General features: G+C 43.0%; 1 protein-coding gene across 1 annotated transcript in view; it reads right to left on the bottom strand.

Moving 5' to 3' along the window:
- FRAS1 (Fraser extracellular matrix complex subunit 1) overlaps positions 1-20094 on the bottom strand; it is a 513961-nt gene that overhangs the window by 244742 nt on the left and 249125 nt on the right. Inside the window, exon 15 of the mRNA XM_018049625.1 lies at positions 304-447. Within this exon, the coding sequence (XP_017905114.1) occupies positions 304-447 (144 nt within the window). The remainder of the gene's footprint in view (positions 1-303; positions 448-20094) is intronic.

The raw sequence follows: 20094 nt of genomic DNA, 5'->3' as shown, positions 1-20094 counted from the left end.
TTCATGGTCTGTAGCCCACCAAGCTCCTCAGTCCATGGGATTTCCCAGGCAAGAATACTGGAGTGGGTTGACACTTCTTTCTCCAGGGGATCTTCCCAACAAAGGGACTGAACCTGCATCTCCTGCATCGGCAGGCAGATTCTTTAACACCAAGCCACCTGGGAAGCCCCATTGGGAAACCAAACTTAGCATCGTTTGCATATTTGTTGAGTAGAAGCGATGGTTTTTGGTGCTATGATTTGAATGAAACAAGGGATGCGGGAAGAGCAAAAACCACTTTGGCCTGCAAAGCGGGGCACTTACCACTGCAGGTCCCCTGCTTGTTGTAAAACCCGTTGCCACAGCTGCTCTCACAGCCACCCTCTCTCAGCACATGGAGGGGCTCTCTGCAGGCCAGGCAGTGCTTCTCTGTGGGACCCCAGCAGGCGGCACAGGACTCGTGGCAGGCTGCAGGAAGAACCCAGAGTAGAAAAGACTGACTGCAATTTTTCTTTCAAAGGCTTTAGAATTTATAAGGAGGATGTTGGAACCTTCAAAACCACTAGGCACATATGTGCACCACAGGAGAAAAAAACCACCCCCCACCAAAAAATAAAAGAAAAACATTTCCTGTTGGCCAGAGGCATAGCTTCCATAAATTACTGCTAAGAGAACTGGAACAGGAAACCAGAGGCTTTTGAATAATGGGAATCACAGGGAATGGAATCATAATTTTCTAGACAAATACAGTCAGTCTAGTGAAATTAGAAGGCCCTCCATCACCTTGCCTTCGAAACCACACAACAAAGTGTCAAAGTAGATAACTGCACTCAACCTCCAACATGTCGAGCATCCGCTTATGAGGGATGCCATGCACTCTTGAGAGTCCCTTGGACAGCAAGAAGATCCAACCAGTCCATCCTAAAGGAGATCAGTCCTGGGTGTTCACTGGAAGGACTGATGTTGAGGCTGAAACTCCAATACTTTGACCACTTGATGCAAAGAGCTGACTCATTTGAAAAGACTCTGATGCTGAGAAAGATTGAGGGTGGGAGGAGAAGGGGACGACAGAGGATGAGATGGTTGGATGGTATCACTGACTTGATGGACATGAGTTTGGGTAAACTCCGGGAGTTGGTGATGGACAGGGAGACCTGGCGTGCTGCAGTTCATGGGGTCGCAAAGATTCAGACACGACTGAGCGACTGAACTGATTCTGATGCACTCTTATTCTTGAATAGACTTTGAAAGATCCAGTACTGTTTGACTTCTGTTGCTCCTTCCCTCCCTTTCCACCTCTCCCCCACCCTAGCTGTCCCACCCTCATTTTCCCTCCCAACTCTTACCGCTCAGCCTCTGGTTTCCCTATAGCATCTGCTCTAAACTTGTATCTTGAGGACTCACGAAGCCTACCTTTCCTTTATACCTTAGATTTTTAACTATATGTTGTTTCTAGACCAGAGTTATTCCTTTAAGGTTTGACCATCTCCTCCTTTTCCAGCATTTGATTGTTTTATTACTATTCATTCTTGCTCTTCATCTTAGGTCTATAAAGAGAGGTCTATTCTGAATGATTGAATTTTTCAGATTTGGTACACTGTCTGTAGGGCTAACATCATCCATCCTTCTGTAGTGTATGGGCTGTGTGTTTCTTAGTTTCATCCGACTCTTTGCAACCCCATGGACTAAGGCCTACCAGGCTCCTCCATCTGTGGGATTCTCAAGGCTAGAGTACTGGAGTGGGGTGCCATTGCCTTCTCCTCGAAAAAGTATAGATACATGTAAATGTGTAACTGAATCCCTTTGCTGTACACCTAAAACTAATACATTGTTGATCAACTATACCCTAATATAAAACTAAAAGTTAAAAAAAAAAAAGAATCAGTAGTGGGAGTGCAAGGGACTGACATAAGGAAGATCTGAAGAATGAGACGTAGCCAGCCATGGAGAGAGCCAGAGAGCAGCAGCAACAAAGGAAAAGGGAAGGAGCTTGAGGGTTCAAGGAACTGGAGGCTCCTCTTGCGACTGCACCTGGTGGACGTCTCAGGGTACAGTGGGGAATAGAAGGCACGCTGACCTGATTCATGGCTGGAGGGTTAGGCAGAAGCCCTATCAAACTTGATCTTAGAGACCATGGAAAGAAATTAGGATTTTTAGCCTAACTGTGATATGAGTCAAGAATGGACTTAAATATGATAGACATAAGCCCTGCTTGAGATGTTTAAAAGTTCTCTTTGGATGTCATGAAGAGAAGGCTTAAGGACTTGTATGCTGCAGGGAGATGAGCATGGAGCTGACTATTCTGGTCCAGGTAAGAGATGAGAGTGGCAGGTGGAAAGCAAAGCCGGACGAAGTTTACTTACTTGTCGTCTGGCTTCCTCACTAGGGAGCTCCCTCACCATAAGGTCCATAGGGGCAGAGTCCATACTCTTTTGTCAACTCGGTTGAGCACACTACTTGGTACTCTACAAACTCCTCTTATACCTGCCACCTTATTTATAAATGGTGCATGAAAGCACTGCTTGTGTTGAGATAAGCCACTGACGCTACTTAAAACTAAATACGTGGATGCAAAGATCCCAGTAGCAAATTCTACCCTGAATGCACATGAAAATTTTCATTCATTTATTCAACTACTCTCAACAGCTGATTGCAGTCACTATCTGAAGTGTCTATCAATGTTAAGGGCTTCTGCCTTACTGAGGAAATGGAGTTGATTCAAAGCTGTTACCCAAACAAACAAACAAAAATCCAACTGCTTTTCTAAGAAGGCATGCCACGCTAATCTATCAATGTTCAACAGAAGCACCTACCACATGCAAGGTGAAGGACTAGTCTGGAGGGCCTTCCCAGCTGCCACAGGTAGGCCAGCGCCCCAGGGAGTAAGTCCCCAAGGGATGATGGGGAGTGAGGTGAAAAAGACAATAGGGGTCAGATCACGAGTGTCAGGCAGGCAGAGGTAAAGGACCTTGGATGTCATCCCCCTAAAAGTTTTAATCAGGGCAGAGGAATTGATCAGTTTTGCTTTTTAGAGTATTAACTTTGCAGTGGGGAGAGGAGAGGGAGATTAACTCAAGACATCTTTAAGGAATGAAATCATCCTTGTCCTGGGGGAGAGGAGGAGATACAAAATGAAAGGGCAATTCCCAGTTGTTTCAGGGACTGTCTGATGGCAGTGCATTATATCAGCTGCACTGGCAGTTGATACAGTACAAATACATCCAACCTGTTTGGTAAATGATACCCTCCCTGATACTCTGTCTGCAGCCCTGGGGACGCTGCAGATACCATATCCAACGATGAAAGGTCTGGCACAGGAAAGGGTCTCGGGTCTCTGCTCCTTCTGACCAAATCTGATCTTTGCCATACCGCTTGTTAAATATTTTTAATATTACCCCCAATGCTACCAGTGAGGACAGGGGTCAAAAGATGAGCAGGATGGAGGCCCCTGGACTTAGGGATGGCACTCAGCCCTGTCCCATACTGAGACCTACCTAACCTTTCACCCTGCCTGCTGTTACCTCCCTCCACCATACCAGCTCTATGGAGCAGAGACCCGGAGCAGAGACCCTAAGCAGACCATGTGATGATCAAGGGTCTGGATACCCCACACCACACAGAACTGACCCAGCCAGCAATGCCTCTGGCTCCATCTATGGTCCCTGACATAATCTTGCATACATCTGAGAGGTGTCCCAACGCATCACTATGTCTATCACGCTTTGCTGAACTTGTCCAGACAAAGCCAGTTACTCCTTCCTCTAGGTTCCTGAGGCCCTTTGTACGTGCCTCTCCTGCTACTTACTGACTGTGCATGCATGCTAAGTCGCTTCAGTCTGACTCTTAGCAACCTATGGACTATAGCCCATCAGGCTCCTCTGTCCATGGAATTCTACAGGCAGGAACACTGGAGTGTGCAGCCATGCCCTCCTCCAGGGCAATCTTCTGGACGCAGGGATTGAACCCGCCTCTCTTACATCTCCTGCATTGGCAGGCAGGTTCTTTACCGTAGCATTACCTGGGAAGCCCATGATGGATCTATCTACATTGAGAGCCAAATGCGATGCTGGACCTTCTCTTTATTCCCATCTCAAAAACAAAAAAAAAGAAGAAAAAGGCATGTTCCACAGCCAGGCAGGACAGCAGAAGGGATTTTTATTTTAACACAGGACTATGCTGAGCTGTCTTTTTTTTTCTTTTTTTTTTGAGTTGTCATTTCTCATAATGACATACTCCCACTGTGTTTTGCAATTGATTTCTAATTTCTAACACTGAACATATGCTACTGCAGATAATCTCTCCTTGCAGGCTTATTTTACATGGAGCTTTTATTTCATTTGGGGTATTATGAAAAATAAAAGGTCAGTCCCTGACTTTTCACCATAATTTCTCTTAGTGATACATGTTCAGCTCACCCAGCGTTTGAAGTGTATATTGTGATGATAAATTAAAACAGAGGACGAATAAGAGAAAGCCATCATCTTATCTCACGTGCAGAAGATAATTTATTTTGGAAAGCCCCTGACTCTTTCAGAGAATAACAAGACATGTGCTAACTTGCTGAGCAATTCCTTTCAAAATGAAAGAGAATGAAATATTCTTCTTTTTTGCAACTCTCTATTGAAACCCTACTCTACAAATAACAAACTTCTTTTCATATTTGATGATTTTGAAATAGAAGATTGTAAAAAAAAAATTCAACCTGTCCTACTCAAAGAATAAAATGCAGCCCTTTCCCAGGGAAATGTCAAAATACTTCCTAGGGACCACTTCTTGTTTTCCAGGAAGACTTCGATAGACCCCAGGTAGTGGACACAGATCCCTGTTCCCTCAGCCTTCAAGTGTAAGCTGCCCACCCCAGGGAAAAGGAGGAATCGTGGATTCTCACCATTCCATGGACTTCTGGAATGTCTCCCGTCCATTACCAGAAAACAAGTACACTTGGTTAGTGGCCCTTTTAAAGTCATCAGTGAGGCTGCAGTTTGGATTTCCAAATTGCCAAGAAGTTTTCACTCTCAACTACATGAAGCAGCCTAAACTCCAGGCATAAGCAAGACACCATACACAAGGCAAATTCCTTCATTCTGGTCCTTATCCACATTGCGGCCACTGCTAACTATCCTTCACAACTCACACATGACTAGAAAGGACTTGCCAAGTTTTAAAGTTTATCAGGAGGCAGTGAGTAAATTTCTAGTAAGACACTCTTGTTGGATGAAAAAAATTTTCCCATCTTAAACTCAACTTCACTGGCCCCTTGCTCTCCTAATTTGTAAAGTGGGAACAATAATATTTGTTGTACTTAACTCAAGGGGATATGGCAAGATGATGTATATGAGAAAGCAGAGGACACTGAACATGATCCTATTGAGTGGCACACCCTATGGGATTCAACAAATCTCATTTCATCTGGTGCCCAAAGCAAAGTAATTATAAAGGGAGCAAATTAAAATGTAACACAAGGCAGAAAGGATAAGGATGAAAAAGACTACGGGAAAGGAAGGTTCACTTAGAAAGGGAGCGAAAAGAAATAACAGAGCCCACAGGGATTCCTCCAGCAGTTACATAAAGGAGCTCCAGTCTTGCCCAGAGGCTGCCTACTGTAGAGCTCTTTCCTTGTAATTGCTACAAAATATTAACAAAAACCCTCTGGAAACTGATTGAGAACAGCTCTGTGAAGCTCACAGTGAAGCCCAGATGCTGGGCAAACTGTGCTCTCTTCCTCCAACACAGCCACACCTGAGGCCAAGGCTACTAGTCTAAGAAGGATGGACAACGGACTCCAGACAAATCTAAAAGGAGGGTGTCCTCTGAGTCACTACCATTTGTGATCCTTTTACTTCCACCTGCTTCTGGACCCTACTAAGCTGGTCTCTGCCCTTGACCTTCCTCCCTTTGCCACCAGAAGCTTTAACACCTGATGTTGCAATGCCTGGTCTCCATGTGTTCTGAAAACCTATATGTGCTTGAGGGAGTTCATAATAGAAAAATAGAAACAAATGAAAACATCTTCACTCTCTCAAATAGGCAGAGATGTGAAAATGACCAGGAGAGCAGCAACTAGATGCAAAGGATTGGATGTACACACAGCAACATGTATGCATCTTAGAAACAGTGTTCAGTGAGGGAAACAAAGTCATCCATGGTAACAAAGGTGCCAGTCTAGGGCGTGTGCTCAGTTGCCTATGACTCGTTGCGACCCTATGGACTATAGCCCGCCAGGCTCCTCTGTCCATGGGATTTTCCAAGCAAGAATACTTGAGTGGGTTGCCATTTCCTCATTTAGGGGATCTTCCTGACCCAGGGTTCAAACCTGTATCTCTTGCACTGGCAGGAGGATTCTCTACCACTGAGCCAAGGGGAAGCCCATGCCACTCTGGGGAAGAATGGTGATAATTGAGGAGGTTGCGCTTATGCTGGGAATGGGAGTGTGTGGGAAATCTCTTTCCTTTCCTATTAATTGTGCAGTGAACATCAAATGGCTCTAAGAATTTCTAGTCTTTAAAATTTAAGAAAAAAAGGAAAAGAACGAAATATTCATCTGTTAATATGTATGACAAGCCTAGACAGTGTATTAAAAAGCTGAGGCATTACTTTGCCAAAAACGGACCGTCTAGTCAAAGCTATGGTTTTTCCAGTAGTCATGTATGGATGTGAGAGTTGGACTATAAAGAAAGCTGAGTGCTGAATAATTGATGCTTTTGAACTGTGGTGTTAGAAAAGACTCTTGAGAGTCCCTTGGACTGCAAGGAGATCCAACCAGTCCATCCTAAAGGAAATCAGTCCTGAATATTCACTGGAGGGACTGATGCTGAAGCTGAAACTCCAATCCTTTGGCCACCTGATGTGAATAGTCAACTCACTGGAAAAGACCCTGATGCTGGGAAAGATTGAGGGCAGGAGGGGAAGGGGGCAACAGAGGATGAGATGGTTGGATGGCATCACAGACTCAATGGACATGAGTTATCGTGAATTCTGGGAGATAGTCAAGGACAGGGAAGACTAGTGTGCTGTAGTCCACGGGTCGCTAAGAGTCAGACAGGACTTAGCAACTGAACAATATATATGAAAATTTAAAATATGTGCATACAAAACAGTAAGAGCACATGTGTGCAACAAATCCACATTAAATCACATTAGAATAGTTAAGTGGGGAAGGGAAGTGGGGACAGGTAATGGGAAGAAAAGGAATAAACAGGAAGATAGATAAGGAGGAGAATAGCCTGGCACAGGCTATATGAAAAGGGGCCATAAGTGGATAAGAATGACTAATTCAACTTCCTTCATATAAATCTCCAAAATAAGTATAAATAAGTTAATAAACAAGATTACATTAAAAATAATAAAAAAAAAATTTTTGCCATACCTTAGGGCATGTAGGATCTTAGTTCCCTGACCAGGAATCAAATCTGTGAACCTTGCATTGGAAGCTCGGAGTCTTACCCACTGGACTGCCAGGGAAGTCCCAAGATTACATTTTGATAAATCAAACTGAAATGTAATTAGAATTATAATGCCTAGTGTTGACAGAGGTAGTGGAAGATAAGCACTTTCATGCCTTTCTAGTTCAGTTCAGTCACTCAGTCGTGTCGACTCTTTGCGACCCCATGAATCACACCACGCCAGGCCTCCCTGTCCATCACCATCTTCCGAAGTTCACTCAGACTCACGTCCATCGAGTCAGTGATGCCATCCAGCCATCTCATCCTCGGTCGTGCCCTTCTCCTCCTGCCCCCAATCTCTCCCAGCATCAGAGTCTTTTCCAGTGAGCCAACTCTTCACATGAGGTGTCCAAAGTACTGGAGCTTCAGCTTTAGCATCATTCCTTCCAAAGAAATCCCAGGGTTGATCTCCTTCAGAATGCACTGGTTGGATCTCCTTGCAGTCCAAGGGACTCTCAAGAGTCTTCTACAACACCACAGTTCAAAAGCATCAACTCTTTGGCGCTCAGCCTTCTTCACAGTCCAAGTCTCACATCCATACATGATCACGGGAAAAACCATAGCCTTGACTACATGGACCTTAGTCAGCAAACTAATGTCTCTGCTCTTGAATATACTATCTAGGATGGTCATAAATTTTCTTCCAAGGAGTAAGCGTCTTTTAATTTCATGGCTGCAGTCACCATCTGCAGTGATTCTGGAGCCCCAAAAAATAAAGTCTGACACTGTTTCCACTGTTTCCCCGTCTATTTTCCATGAAGTGATGGGACCAGATGCCATGATCTTGGTTTTCTGAATGTTGAGCTTTAAGCCAACCTTTTCACTCTCCTCTTTCACTTTCATCAAGAGGCTTTTTAGCTCCTCTTCACTTTCTGCCATAAGGGTGGTGTCATTTGCATATCTGAGGTTATTGATATTTCTCCTGGCAATCTTGATTCCAGCTGTGTTTCCTCCAGTCCAGCATTTCTCATGAGGTACTCTGCATAGAAGTTAAATAAGCAGGGTGACAATATACAGCCTTGACGTACTCCTTTTCCTATTTGGAACCAGTCTGTTGTTCCATGTCCAGTTCTAACTGTTGCTTCCTGACCTGCATACAGATTTCTCAAGAGGCAGGTCAGGTGGTCTGGTATTCCCATCTCTTTCAGAATTTTCCATAGTTTATTGTGATCCACACAGTCAAAGGCTTCGGCATAGTCAATAAAGCAGAAATAGATGTTTTTCTGGAATTCTCTTGCTTTTTCGATGATACAGCAGATGTTGGCAATTTGATCTCTGGTTCCTCTGCCTTTTCTAAAACCAACTTGAACATCAGGGAGTTCACGGTTCATGTATTGCTGAAGCCTGGCTTGGAGAATTTTGAGCATTACTTTACTAGCATGTGACATGAGTGCAATTGTGCAGTAAGTTTGAGCATTCTTTGGTGTTGCCTTTCTTTGTGACTGGAATGAAAATGGACCTTTTCCAGTCCTGTGGACACTGCTGAGTTTTCCAAACTTGCTGGCATATTGAGTGCAGCACTTTCACAGCACCATCTTTCAGGATTTGAAATAGCTCAACTGGAATTCTATCACCTCCACTAGCTTTGTTCGTAGTGATGCTTTCTAAGGCCCACTTGACTTCACATTCCAAGATGTCTGGTTCTAGATTAGTGATCACATCATCATGATTATCTGGGTCATGAAGATCTTTTTTGTACAGTTCTTCCATGTATTCTCTTCTTAATATCTTCTGCTTCCGTTAGGTCCAGACCATTTCTGTCCTTTATCGAGCCCATCTTTGCATGAAATGTTCCCTTGGTATCTCTAATTTTCTTGAAGAGATCTCTAGTTTTTCCCATTCTGTTCTTTTCCTCTATTTCTTTGCATTGATCGCTGAAGAAGGCTTTCTTATCTCTTCTTGCTATTCTTTGGAACTCTGCATTCAGATGCTTATATCTTTCCTTTTCTCCTTAGCTTTTCGCCTCTCTTCTTTTCACAGCCATTTGTAAGGCCTCCACAGACAGCCATTTTGCTTTTTTGCATTTCTTTTCCATGGGAATGGTCTTGATCCCTGTCTCCTGTACAACGTCACGAACCTCAGCAGATAGTTCATCAGGCACTCTATCTATCAGATCTAGTCCCTTAAATCTATTTCTCACTTCCACTGTATAATCATAAGGGATTTGATTTAGGTCATACCTGAATGGTCTAGTGGTTTTCCCTACTTTCTTCAATTTAAGTCTGAATTTGGCAATAAGGAGTTCATGATCTGAGCCACAGTCAGCTCCTGGTCTTGTTTTTGTTGACTGTATAGAGCTTCTCCATCTTTGGCTGAAAAGAATATAATCAATCTGATTTCGGTGTTGACCATCTGGTGATGTCCATGTGTAGAGTCTTCTCTTGTGTTGTTGGAAGAGGGTGTTTGCTATGACCAGTGCATTTTCTTGGCAAAATTCTATTAGCGTTTGCCCTGCTTCATTCCATATTCCAAGGCCAAATTTGCCTATTACTTCAGGTGTTTCCTGACTTCCTACATTTGCATTCCAGTCCCCTATAATGAAAAGGACATCTTTTTTGGGTATTAGTTCTAAAAGGTCTGGTAGGTCTTCATAAAACCGTTCAACTTCAGTTTGTTCAGCATTACTGGTTGGGGCATAGACTTGGATAACTGTGATATTGAATGGTTTGCCTTGGAAACGAACAGAGATCATTCTGTCGTTTTTGAGATTGCATCCAAGTACTGCATTTTGGACTCTTGTTGACCATGATGGCTACTCCATTTATTCTGAGGGATTCCTGCCCACAGTAGTAGATATAATAGTCATCTGAGTTAAATTCACCCATTCCAGTCCATTTTACTTCGCTGATTCCTAGAATGCAGACGTTCACCCTTGCCATCTCCTGTTTGACCACTTCCAATTTGCCTTGACTCATGGAATCAATCAAGAAAATGTACCAGGTCAGGGTGAGGGCCCTGTGTATGTGTGTGTGTGTGTGTGTACCCTGCCTTACCTCTAGACTGGATTTTGTTGGTTGAGAATTAATCAGATTTGTGCTCAAACTTGGAATAAGCGCAGGCAGCTGCGAGCCGGCTCCCTAAGCGCGGCCGAGGGGAGCTACCCTGCGTCAGAGGTCGGGGTGGCGGCGGAGAGGAGCTACCCTGCGTCCAAGGTCAGGGGCGGCAGCTGGGAGGAGACACCCCGCGTCCGAGGTCAGGGGCGGCCAGGAGAAGCCACCCCGAGCCTGAGGCCAGGGCCGGCGGCCGGGAGGAGCAACCCAAGGATTGGTGGCTGCGCAGGCACAGGAGGGCCTAGAGGAGCTATCCCACGTTGAAGGTCAGGAACAGAGGTGGTAAGGAGATACCCCTCGTCCAAGGTAAGGAACAGCGGCTGTGCTTTGCTGGAGCAGCCGTGAAGAGATACCCCATGCCAAGGTAAGAGAAACCTAAGTAAGACGGTAAGTGTTGCAAGAGGGCATCAGAGGGCAGACACCCTGAAACCATACTCACAGAAAACTAGTCAATCTAATCACACTAGGACCACAGCCTTGTCTAACTCAATGAAACCAAGCCATGCCTGCGGGGCAACCCAAGACAGGCGGGTCATGGTGGAGAGGCCTGACAGAATGTGGTCCACTGGAGAAGGGAATGGCAAGCCACTTCAGCATTCTTGCTTTGAGAACCCCATGAACAGTAGGAAAATGCCTTTCTAGTAGAAGTGCAAATGAAAACTTCTTTAAAAGAGAATAATATGTTAACATGTGTCAAAAGATTAAATATGTGTATATCTATACTTGGACCCACTGTCTAATAATTTACTTTAATCAAATATATTTGAGTCTGTGCTTAGTCACTCAGACATGTCCAACTCTTTGCGACTCCATGGAATGCAGCCCTCCAGGCTCCTCTGTCCATGGGATTCTCCAGGCAAGAATACTGGAGTGGGTTGCCATGCCCTCCTCCAGGGGATCTTCCTAATCAAGGGATTGAACCCAGCTGCTCCGCATTGCAGATTCTTTAACCACAATTCTATTAAAAATATTTACATTGTGGTTATTTATGATAATAGAAAAATTAGGAAGAAATGTCAAACAACAGAGGATTAGTTCAATGAATTCTTGCAGAGCCACAGATCGAAAGTTATACAAAAGGTTTCAAAAGACACTGTAGAAGGATGATAAATAACATGGGGAAAGCAGGCAATAAAACCATATAGATAGTGTGACTTTACTTTTGAAAAATAAATTCATCTGTGTGTGTGTGTGTGTGTGTGTGTGCACAACACACACAAACTACATAAATTAGGAAGACATTCACCAAAATACTAACAGCCATTGGGAGAGCTTGAGTCAGGGATTTTCACAGATTTTATGCACCTTGAATTTTACTGACTTTATTAGATGAATTCATTTGGTGTTTACGGGAAAAAAATTACTAAAGGAGAAAAAAAAGCCTGCAGTCATTTCCTCTAAGGCACAAGCTGGGTAAATAGGTAGTTAATCTATTAACCACATTCATGATACAGCTGAATGATTCACCCATCTTGGGTAACGTATTTATATTTTTAGCAGGGTCTTCCATAGGCAGAGAGCTTGAATGGAAGGAGCAACTTTCCAGCTGAAGGAGGCTTCGGCAAATCCACATGGAGAGAGATTTACAAGCAGGCTGGCTCTTCAAAGGCACGTAAGTCAGAGGATGAAGGCAGACATTCCTTTCACCAGTAACACTCCTCAGGTTATCTTTTCTGTCTGCTGCCCCTCTACCTGTCCTCCTAAATCTGCAACCCAGCACACCCTGAAGATTTTCAAATGCAGTGACCACCTACACTGAACTTGACAGCCAAAGGGAATTCTCAGATGGCACTGATCCACGGTGACTGCTGGTAACCCTCAACTCCCTGGGGTTTTCTTCAGCCCGTGTAAACTAAATGGATATCGATTTTTCTAGCAATACCTTGAGTCTACTTGTCTATAGAAACTAAAGAGCCAAAGGAGGGCCCCACCAGCCCGTATCAAGCTTTCTTTCAATGGTGCCCAGACTTCCTGGCCACACGTGCGCAGCCTGCTCAGGACTGGGTGGCGATTAGTGTGGAGGCACTGGGTTACCTGTGGGTGGCATAAAAAGGGAGGGAAGGGTGGAACATGGAGGGTGCTGGTGGTGGGGGATGGGGAAGAGAGAGATGGAATGTACAAATGTATGCCATACAGTCTAGCTGAAATAACTGAGAACCCTAGGAACCGGGCAGAAAGCCAGAAGACTTGTCACTACTTTGTAATCCATAGCTGAAATATTTGAGGGTTCAGATGTTTCAGGAAGAATGGGATCTGTCTGGAAGATAAACTCCCTTGTACTTGTGGCAGGCTTTCTCTGCTGGTATGTGATATGTCTGTTCCATCATCTGTCTTTGGCCGCACAGCAAAGTCCTATAAGCAGCACAGACAAACACAGTCTGTTGGAACCTGATAGAGCAAAGGTCCCAGGCAAAGTACCACCAGCTGCTTTTTCCTTCCTCTCTCCATTTATCATTTACAAGAATGTACAGAGAGGGAGGGGATTTGGAATACCACTGTCACCTGCTTCACTAGACCCAGCTAGCTTACTCAGGAAAAGAACATTCTAGAAGGACAATATGCCGGGAGCCAGCGTGAGGAACTCCACCCATGGCAAAGGTCATGAGGAAGGAGGCTTGGCATACGCAAAGGCATGATCAAGCCTCAGGAGACCCCCTGTTCCTGAGCATCTACCCCAAAACTAGAGTCTGTTTTATGCTCTCCCCCGTAACCGTCTTTCTTGGAGAAGGAGTAAACGTGCAGCTCCAAGGCAATAAAAATTCTTGGGTGTGACAAGAGTGTTTCAGCTTACGGACTCCTCTGAAGGTTATCTAGCCTGCCTGTATAGGTTCGTCTGGCCACATGTGATTGTTTACAGCCTCCCAATCTGAGAGGTACGAGATGTTTTAGACTTACTAAAGGCAAATTCTTTTGGGGAGTTGGAAATTGTTAGTATAGTGGGTTGGTTAGGAATTATATTGGTGAAGGGTTTTTCATTTGTTGTGCCAATAACTGCTGCTAATTCCCTGCCCTGGGTGTGACAAGGGTGTCTTAGATCAAACCTCTCTGCTGACAGACTAGCTTGCGTGACAGGATTATCCATACTCCTGCCACTACGCACATGATTGTTTACTACCTCTCAACCATAAACAGCACAGAGAGTTTTCGAGTATTTTGAAAGTCTTAATTAGCATAGGGCTTTTTTCATTGTTGAGTCAGTGACTGCCACCAGGCCTCCATATCCTTAGGCACCTGGGAATATATTAATTAATGTATTTGGAATATAGAAAAGGAAATAAAATAGTTTTTAAGGTTAGCAATACTAGACTTTTTGAGTTAATGAATTTTCTCTTTTGTAATAGATCAATGTATTTTGTTATAAATCACTGTGTCCTTGCTATGTAAAAATGTAACTTTATCACTATCTTAAGACAAATCTTATGGGGAGCAATGGTGAAAGGATTTTCATTTGTTGGGCTGATGTTTGCTGCTAAATCTCCATATTCCCTGCCCTTATAATGAATATAACTAACATATAGGAGAAATAAGTATTAACCTTTAAGCATATAGGAGAAATAAGTATTAACTATTACGATTAATCATGTTAACCTTGGGTTAAATAAATTCCTTTTTTGATTGTAACTCACTACACCCTCATCCTATAGGAATATAACTTTATTTGGAAGGCGGTGCCTGGTTTAAGAAAAAACACCCTTGGAAAAAATAAGTTTTTTGGTTATCAGAAAGAAAGGATCATAAAATGTCAGCAGGTCTCATGGCCAGAAGATGATGTAAAATCCCTAAGACCTTTTTATGTGAAGCACCTGATTTTGATAAAGGTCAGGACTGCTGACCCCCGCGTGACTCTGTATTCATCCCTATGTGTAACAAAAGGTATATAAGCAAACCCCAAAATAAAGAAATTGGGTCAGTTTCTGGAAAGACTGATTTTTCTCATGTTGTTCTTTTTTGCTCCCCGTTTTTCTGGCTGAATTCCCATCTGGAGCGTGGGTGCTCGCCACATCTACTTACTTGCCCCGGTTTTCAAGCCCACACGAGAAGGAGCCCAAGGAGGGGCACCTTCCAATATTCAAGTGGCACTGGTGGCCCAACATAGATGGTGCAAATTCTTTGTCTTGGAATTTTATTGGTATCCCACGTAAACCAAGTTATTCAGCCCCTTTTTCTCTCCTAGAATTTTCTGGCCGAATTCCCATCTGGTGCATGGGTACCCACCAAGCCTATTAATTTTGCCTGGGCTTCTAAGATCGGACCGGGGGGCCTCAGTGCCTCCTCTCCTTTGGGAGAACGGGAAGACGCCTGAGGCCTATGTAGGTGGTGATTGGTATTCCATGTGAACCAAGTTATTCAACCACTTTTTCTCTGCTAATTTTTTAATCCCTCTCTATCTGTAATTAAATTAGTTATTTCCAAGGACGCCGACGCCATCCCCACCTTCGAATTCCCTGGATCCACTGGGGCTGGACCCCGGCAAGTGGCGCCCAGCTAGCTTAGCCAGGAAAAGAACAATTCTAGAAGGACAATCCTATTGCCTTCCCTTCTGAGTGGCTTAAAATACCCCATGGATACCAACCAAGTTCCAGGGACAAGTTTTTTTTTTGTTTGTTTATTTTTTAAGAATTACTGTTTCAACCTGAGGCCAGTAACACTGATGAACACAGATGCAAAAATCCTCAATAAAATTCTAGCAAACAGAATCCAGCAACATATTAAAAAAGATCATACATCTAGACCAAGTGGGATTTATCCCAGGGATGCAAGGATTCTTCAATGTTCACAAAGCAATCAATGTGATTCACCATATTAACAAATTAAAAGATAAGAACCATATGATTGTCTCAGTAGATGCAGAGAAAGCCTTTGACAAAATTCAACACTCATTTATGATAAAAAAAATCTCCAGAAAGCAGGCACAGAAGGAACATACCTCAACATAATAAAAGCCATATACAACCAACCTACAGCAAACATTATCCTCAATGGTGAAAAATTGAAAGCATTTCTTCGAAAATCAGGAACAAGACAAGGGTGCCCACTCTCACCACTACTATTCAACATAGTTTTGGAGGTCCTAGCCACAGCAATCAGAGAAGAAAAAGAAATAAAAGGAATACAGATTGGAAAAGAAGAAGTAAAACTCTCACTGTTTGCAAGTGACATGATCCTCTACACAGAAAACTCTCAAGGCACCACCAGGAAATTACTAGAGCTAATCAATGCATACAGTAAAGTTGCAGGATACAAAATTAATACACACAAATCCCTTGCATTCCTATACACTAACAATGAGAAAACAGAAAGAGAAATTAAGGAAATTATCCCATTCACCATTGCAATGAAAAGAATAAAACACTGAGGAATAAATTTACCTAAAGAAACAAGACTTATATGTAGAAAACTATACAACACTGAAGAAAGAAATCAAAGATGACACAAATAGATGGAGAAATATACCATATTCTTGGCCTGGAAGAATCAATATAATGAAAATGAGTATACTACCCAAAGCAATCTAGAGATTAAACGCAATCGCTATCAAGCTACCAATTGTATTATTCACAGAATTAGAGCAAATAACTTCATAATTTGTACAGAAACACAGAAAACCTCAAATAGCAAAAGCAATCTTGAGAAAGAAGAATGGAACTGGAGAAATCTATCTGCCTGACTTCAGACTATACTACAAAGCTACAGTCATCAGGACAGTATGGTACTGGCACAAAGACAGAAATACAGGTCAATGGAACAAAACAGAAAGCCCAGAGATAAATCCATGCACCTATGGACACCTTATCTTTGCCAAAGGAGGCAAAAATATACAATGGAGAAAAGACAATGTCTTTAACAAGTGGTGCTGGGAAAACTGTCAGCCACCTGTAAAAGTATGAAACTAGACCACTTTCTAACACTATACACAAAAATAAACTCAACATGGATTAAAGACCCAAATGTAAGACCAGAAGCTATAAAACTCTTAGAGGAAAACATAGGCAGAACACTCTCTAATATAAATCACAGCAAGATCCTCTATGACCCACTTCCCACAGTAATGGAAATGAAATAAAAACAAAAATAAACAAATAGGACCTAGTTGAATTTAAAAGCTTTTGCACAATGAAGGAAACTATAAGCAAGGTGAAAAGGCAGCCTTCAGAATGGGAGAAAATAACAGCAAACAAAGCAACTGACAAAGAATTAATCTCCAAAATATACAAGCAGTTCATGCAGCTCAATACCAGAAAAATAAATGACCCAATTAAAGAATGAGCCAAAGAACCAAACAGACATTTCTCCAAAGAAGACATACAGATGGCTAACAAACACATGAAAAGATGCTCAACATCACTCATTATCAGAGAAATGCAAATCAAAACCACAATGAGGTACCATCTCACGCCAGTCAGAATGGCTGCCATCAAAAAGTCTACAAACAATAAATGCTGGAGAGGGTGTGGAGAAAAGGGAACCCTCTTACACACCCTTTCCTTAAAAAACTGAAAATAGAGCTGCCATACGACCCAGCAATCCCACTGCTGGGCATACACACCGAGGAAACCAAATTGAAAGAGACACATGTACCCCAATGTTAATTGCAGCACTGTTTACAACAGCTAGGACATAGAAGCAACCTAGATGTCCATTGGCAGACACGTGGATAAGGAAGTTATGGTACATGTATACAATAAAATGTTACTCAGCTCTAAAATAGAACACATTTGAGTCAGTTCTAGTGAGGGAGATGAAACTGGAGCCTATTATACAGAGCGAAGTAAGCCAGAAAAAGAAATACCAATACAGTATATTAATGCATATATATGGAATTTAGAAAGATGGTAATGACAACCCTATATGCAAGGCAGCAAAAGAGACACAGATATAAAGAATAGACTTTTGCACTCTGTGGGAGAAGGCAAGGGTGGGATGATTTGAGAGAACAGCATTGAAACATTACCGTATGTAAAATAGATGACCAGTCAAGCATGAAACAAGGCACTCAAACCCAGTGCAGAGGGATGGGATGGGGAGGGATGTGGGAGGGGGGTTCAGGACAGGGGGACACATGTACACCCATGGCTGATTCATGTCAATGTATGGCAAAAACCACCACAGTATTGTAAAGTAATTAGCCTCCAATCAAAATAAATTAATTAAAAAAATAAAGAAATATCATGAGGCATTGAAAAAAAAAAGAAAAAAAAAGAAACCATATGTAAAATAGATGACCAGTGCCAGTTCAATGAATGAAGCAGGGAACTCAAAGCTGGTGCTCTAGGACAACCCAGAGGGATGGGATGGGGAGGGAGGTAAGAGGGGGATTCAGGATAGTGGGACACATGTACACCCATGGCTGATTCATGTCGATGTATGGCAAAAACCACCACAATATTGTAAAGTAATTAGCCTCCAATTAAAATAAATTAATTAATTAAAAAAAGAATCACCATTTCAGCACTTACAAGCCACCCAATTATCTTAGAGAAGAGGCAAATGAAGGCAAGAAAAAGAGGGGTGGGGAAAAAATAAGATTCTGTAATTTTTCCTGAGGCTGTGCCTAGTTAGGAACTGCTGACAGGGAGTAAATAATAGAAGATAAATGGAAGTCAGGTTACCAGGGAGCCAGAGTCTAGGCATGCCTATACACTCTTCTACTTTCTCCTCTGTGCAGTGGTTTAAAACTTTTTTTTCAATCAAAAATTGTTGCAAAGTGTCTTATATGTACCTAGCATTGTGGGGAATTCAGAAAGATAAGATCTGCCCTTGCCTCAATAATCACTCACTTTCTACAATAGACTTTTAAACTGTCTGTATAGCACTGAAAGTAACGAATTCATATAGTGGTAACTATTTGAAGCAATGTATTTACTTATTTAATGACACTCTTCTCCAGTTGAGAACCTAATCCTGAATCACAGGGTGGTTTTTTGTCACTTGACTGCAGTCTCCTAGTGCCTGGGACACGGACGAGCCTCAGCAAATACTTGTTGCATAAACAGAGTAGAGGAGATGGGACTATCACTTGAAGCAGTATATATATCTTTATAAGATATTCAGCAGCTAAGTGAGAAATCATAATTGCTGTAGAATACCAGATGTTTGAACATGCATATGATATTCCCAGATGGTGCTAGAGGTAAAGGACCCACCTGTCAATGCAGGAAAAGTAAGAAACACAGGTTCGATCCCTGGGTTGGGAAGATCCCCTGGAGGAGGGCATGGCAACCCACTCCAGTATTCTTGCCTGGAGAATTCCACGGACAAAGGAGCCTGGTGGGCTACTGTCTATAGGGTCACAAAGAGTCAGACGCGACTGAAGCGACTTAGTATGCACGATGTAAAAAGCAGAACAAAGTGAGTAAAGACACAGCAGCAGGATGTGCTGAGCCCCAGACTGAATGAGTGATCTAGGAGTGAAAAATGGGGCCTGACTCTCCAACTCTGGAAGGTGTGGAGGGACCATGGAGGAAATCAGCTTCACAATGGCCACACCAACAGAACAGGAAGGATCCCGCATTCTAGAGGATTTCAGGACAGCAGTTTCATAAATGCCTTTGACAAGAGATTCGTCCTGGGCACGGCAGGCTGGGCTCAGCCACATACAGAATATAATGCCAAGACCCAGCAAGTACTGCTTTGCACCTGGTTCTCCGGGGTCAGTGCTGCTGCTGCTGCTAAGTCGCTTCAGTTGTGTCCAACTCTGTGCAACCCCACAGACAGCAGCCAACCAGGCTCCCCCATCCCTGGGATTCTCCAGGCAAGAACATGGAGTGGGTTCCCATTTCCTTCTCCAATACATGAAAGTGAAAAGTGAAAGTGAAGTTGCTCAGTCTTGTCCCATCCTCAGTGACCCCATGGACTGCAGCCTTCCAGCCTCCTTCGTCCATGGGATTTTCCAGGCAAGAGTACTGGAGTGGGATGCATTGCCTTCTCTGGGGTCAGTGCTACGTGTCCACAAATTCCAACAAATAATTAACTTTAGACGTTCTTCCATTCAAACTACAACTTCTAAATCTCAGCTAAGTCAGCATCCTATATGTAAATTTTACAGGTTTTCTTTTCATAAGCTTTCCCTCTGAATGTAGTATAATATTGGTGAACAAACAAGTCATTCTAGACACTCATCATTTGATTGAAGCATTTAAAGAAAATGATTTTAATTTGTTGTGATGAATACAATAAACTGTTCCCTGTATTATATTTACTTCTCCATAATATACAAAAGTTATTTAAAATCAGACACAAAGGGCACAAAATCCTTTGTTTCCTAATGCAAGCTATTTGATTTGCATCTGCATAAATTGAAAAACAAAGGAATATATTTGATAAGGACAATGCTGGTAAGTCATTCCAGTCATGTCTGACTCTGTGCGACCCCAGAGACGGCAGCCCTCCAGGCTCCCCCGTCCCTGGGATTCTCCAGGCAAGAACACTGGAGTGGGCTGCCATTTCCTTCTCCAATGCATGAAAGTGAAAAGTCAAAGTGAAGTCGCTCAGTCATGTCCGACTCTTCGTGACCCCATGGACTGCAGCCTACCAGGCTCCTCCATCCATGGGATTTTCCAGGCAAGAGTACTGGAGTGGGGCGCCATTGCCTTCTCCAGATAAGGACAATACCTGCCTTTTAT

This window comes from Capra hircus, chromosome 6 (assembly GCF_001704415.2).
Source record: "Capra hircus breed San Clemente chromosome 6, ASM170441v1, whole genome shotgun sequence".
Lineage (NCBI taxonomy): Eukaryota > Metazoa > Chordata > Mammalia > Artiodactyla > Bovidae > Capra > Capra hircus.
This window is presented reverse-complemented; position numbering and strand designations above follow the sequence as displayed.